Source organism: Vespa mandarinia, chromosome 8 (genome assembly GCF_050613455.1).
Source record: "Vespa mandarinia isolate Hongniang chromosome 8, ASM5061345v1, whole genome shotgun sequence".
Classification (NCBI taxonomy): domain Eukaryota; kingdom Metazoa; phylum Arthropoda; class Insecta; order Hymenoptera; family Vespidae; genus Vespa; species Vespa mandarinia.
The window spans coordinates 4592501-4595000 of record NC_140817.1 but is presented as its reverse complement, the minus strand read 5'-3'; the positions used below and the strand labels follow the sequence as shown (position 1 = coordinate 4595000).

Below are 2500 nucleotides of genomic sequence, written 5' to 3'. Positions count from 1 at the left end.
TATTCATTCTATCTATCTATCTATCTACTTTATCTATCTATCGATGACGGGATAAATCGAAGACGAGAAAAAATGCAAATGACGAAACGAAACTAATTGAATTTTTAATGAATTTTATCAGAAAAATATTTTCATCGTTTAGAATTTCTGAAACATATAATATTAATATTAATATAAATACGATTTCTATCAATTTTTTTTTTTTTTTTATTTCGTAATAATAATGAAATGTTTAATTTTAATTATCACAAATTATTGAATTAAATGAGATGCTAGATTATTTATCGATTATTGTTAAATATTTGAAAGAATTAATTGTTCGGGCTTTTTGTACGCGTACGTGCGTACGTCTAATTGTATGGGAGATATAAAATATCAATATTAAGTGTTAATAAATTTCTACGATATCATTTTTCGGAACAATATATATTATCTTTGAATTATATCGTCATCAAGATAAATATTTATAGATAGTTGAATAAATTGAGTTATAAGAGGATCGATTAATTCATTATTATGATAAATATCAACGGTGTAATTGTCGAATGATATAACAAATTGTCGAAAAATGATTTTCATCATTGAATTTCTTTCTTATTCTATTTAATTTCTTAAGTTTCAGAGACATTTTCTTATTCGTTAAAAAGGAAAAAAGCCGTCCCCGATGGAAACGAGCGAAGGCGATCTTGATTCAATGTTTTATAAGAAGCTTCAGCTTTTTCTTAAGTCGACCTGTATATTTCAAACTATATATAATATACATACACACACATACACACACACACACACACAAATATACTATACATGTATAAAAAAAGAACATCGATATGAAATAATCAAGTATCTTAAAAAAAAAATATATATATATATACATAATATATATTTATCCATTATAAAGCTCGTATTTTTATATTTCAAAATGGCAGAATATATAAACAAAATTATTAAATTGTCGAATGAAACTCTCTCTCTCTCTCTCTCTCTCTTTTTCTATTTTGAAAATGATACGAGTCAAAGGAAAAATTGTTAAGGTCGATCGATCGGAAATTTTTGTGAATATCGAAAGCTTGGCAATCGTTGTTAAAAATAGAGAAAAAGTAGATACAGATAGAGAGAGAAAGAAAGAGAGAGAGAGAGAGAGAGAGAGAGAGAGAAAGGAAGGTAAGAAGATCGGAGAATTCGACGTGGTAAACATGTCACCGCATTTGAAAGCGTGCCACGCGTTTTCCAGGTCGGCAAAAGCTTCTCCTTCTGGTTGTTTCTTTGATATCTCTCACCCTATTTACGTGTTCCCTTTTATCGGATGCCTTTTGAATCGTACTCCGTTGCCGAAGGTAATACCTCGATGCTTTCGAGAGAGTCATACGATTCTTCAAACGTTTTCATTCCGAAGGACCTTCCTTTACCAACGTCTTTCTTCTCGTTCTTACAATTTATACTCTATTTTCATTTCACCATTCTATTTACCATTAGAAAAGAAGAAAGCTGTATGATTAGGTTATCTGAAAAAAAAAAAAAATATATATATATGTATGTGTGTATGTAGTATATAAACATCTTTATAAATACAAACAAGTTCAATTGCCATACGATAATATAAGATCAAAAGCAAATCTTATTATTATTATTATTATTATTATTATTATTATTATTATTAAAAAAAAAAAAAAATAGAAAAAAATGTAAAAGAAACGTTACAAACGTTTCGTGTATTAAAAAAAATTTGGGGGTACTGTGTCTCTCACTTTTGCCCGTCATATACGAAAACTTATATTTATACTTTACGTGAGTACATGAGTGACTTATCCGACGTACAAACATAATAAAGTAAAGTCTATGTTAATTAAATCTATTATTTCGATAATTTATCCGAATATACAGATATAAAAAACTATTTACTCGAATATCAACATCATTGTGAAATTTTTATAATCCTTTTTTATAGATTATTCTTAACAGAACAAGATATATATAGATCACGTTCTTTAAATCTTTATAACGCATCTGTTTACTAATAAAACATTAACGCCTATTATAATGCTATATATATCCGATATTCATTATGTTACGATTTTCTAATCCCTTTTATAAATCATTCTCCAAAAAGAAAGAAAGAAAGAATAAATGAAAGAGAGAGAGAGAGAGAGTGAGAGAGAGGGAAAAATGATAGACAGAAAGATAAAGAAAGAGAGAGATGATAGAAACGTCCGAGAATCTGATACATGCGTACCAGAAAACGATCGTAGTTGCTATGAATTATTCAGAATCAAAGAGATTCTTTCTCTCTCTCTTTCTCTCTCTCTCTTTCTCTCTCTCTCTCTCTCCTTCTCTCTTTATCTCTTTCTCTCTTTCTCTGCTAACATGAACATTTTTAGGAAAGAAAACGTGTTCCTTTGTGCAGGCGATACGTTTTGAATCCTTCCGCTCGAGGAGTTTCTTTCATCCCTCTAACGATGAAACTCGGACCATAGGAAAAATTGAAATGATATAGATAGAAAGA

At 28.9% G+C, this 2500-nt stretch overlaps 1 protein-coding gene across 6 annotated transcripts in view; it reads right to left on the bottom strand.

The window, feature by feature from the left end:
* Positions 1-833: 833 nt before the first annotated feature.
* LOC118451205 (uncharacterized) overlaps positions 834-2500 on the bottom strand; it is a 191425-nt gene continuing 189758 nt past the window's right edge. For all 6 annotated transcript variants that reach the window (XR_014982488.1, XR_014982489.1, XR_014982490.1 and 3 more), the window contains one exon: positions 834-1502. Coding sequence is in view for 1 of the 6 variants with exons in the window: in XM_085659028.1 (XP_085515154.1) it covers positions 1494-1502 (9 nt within the window). In the remaining 5 variants the exon portion in view is untranslated. The remainder of the gene's footprint in view (positions 1503-2500) is intronic.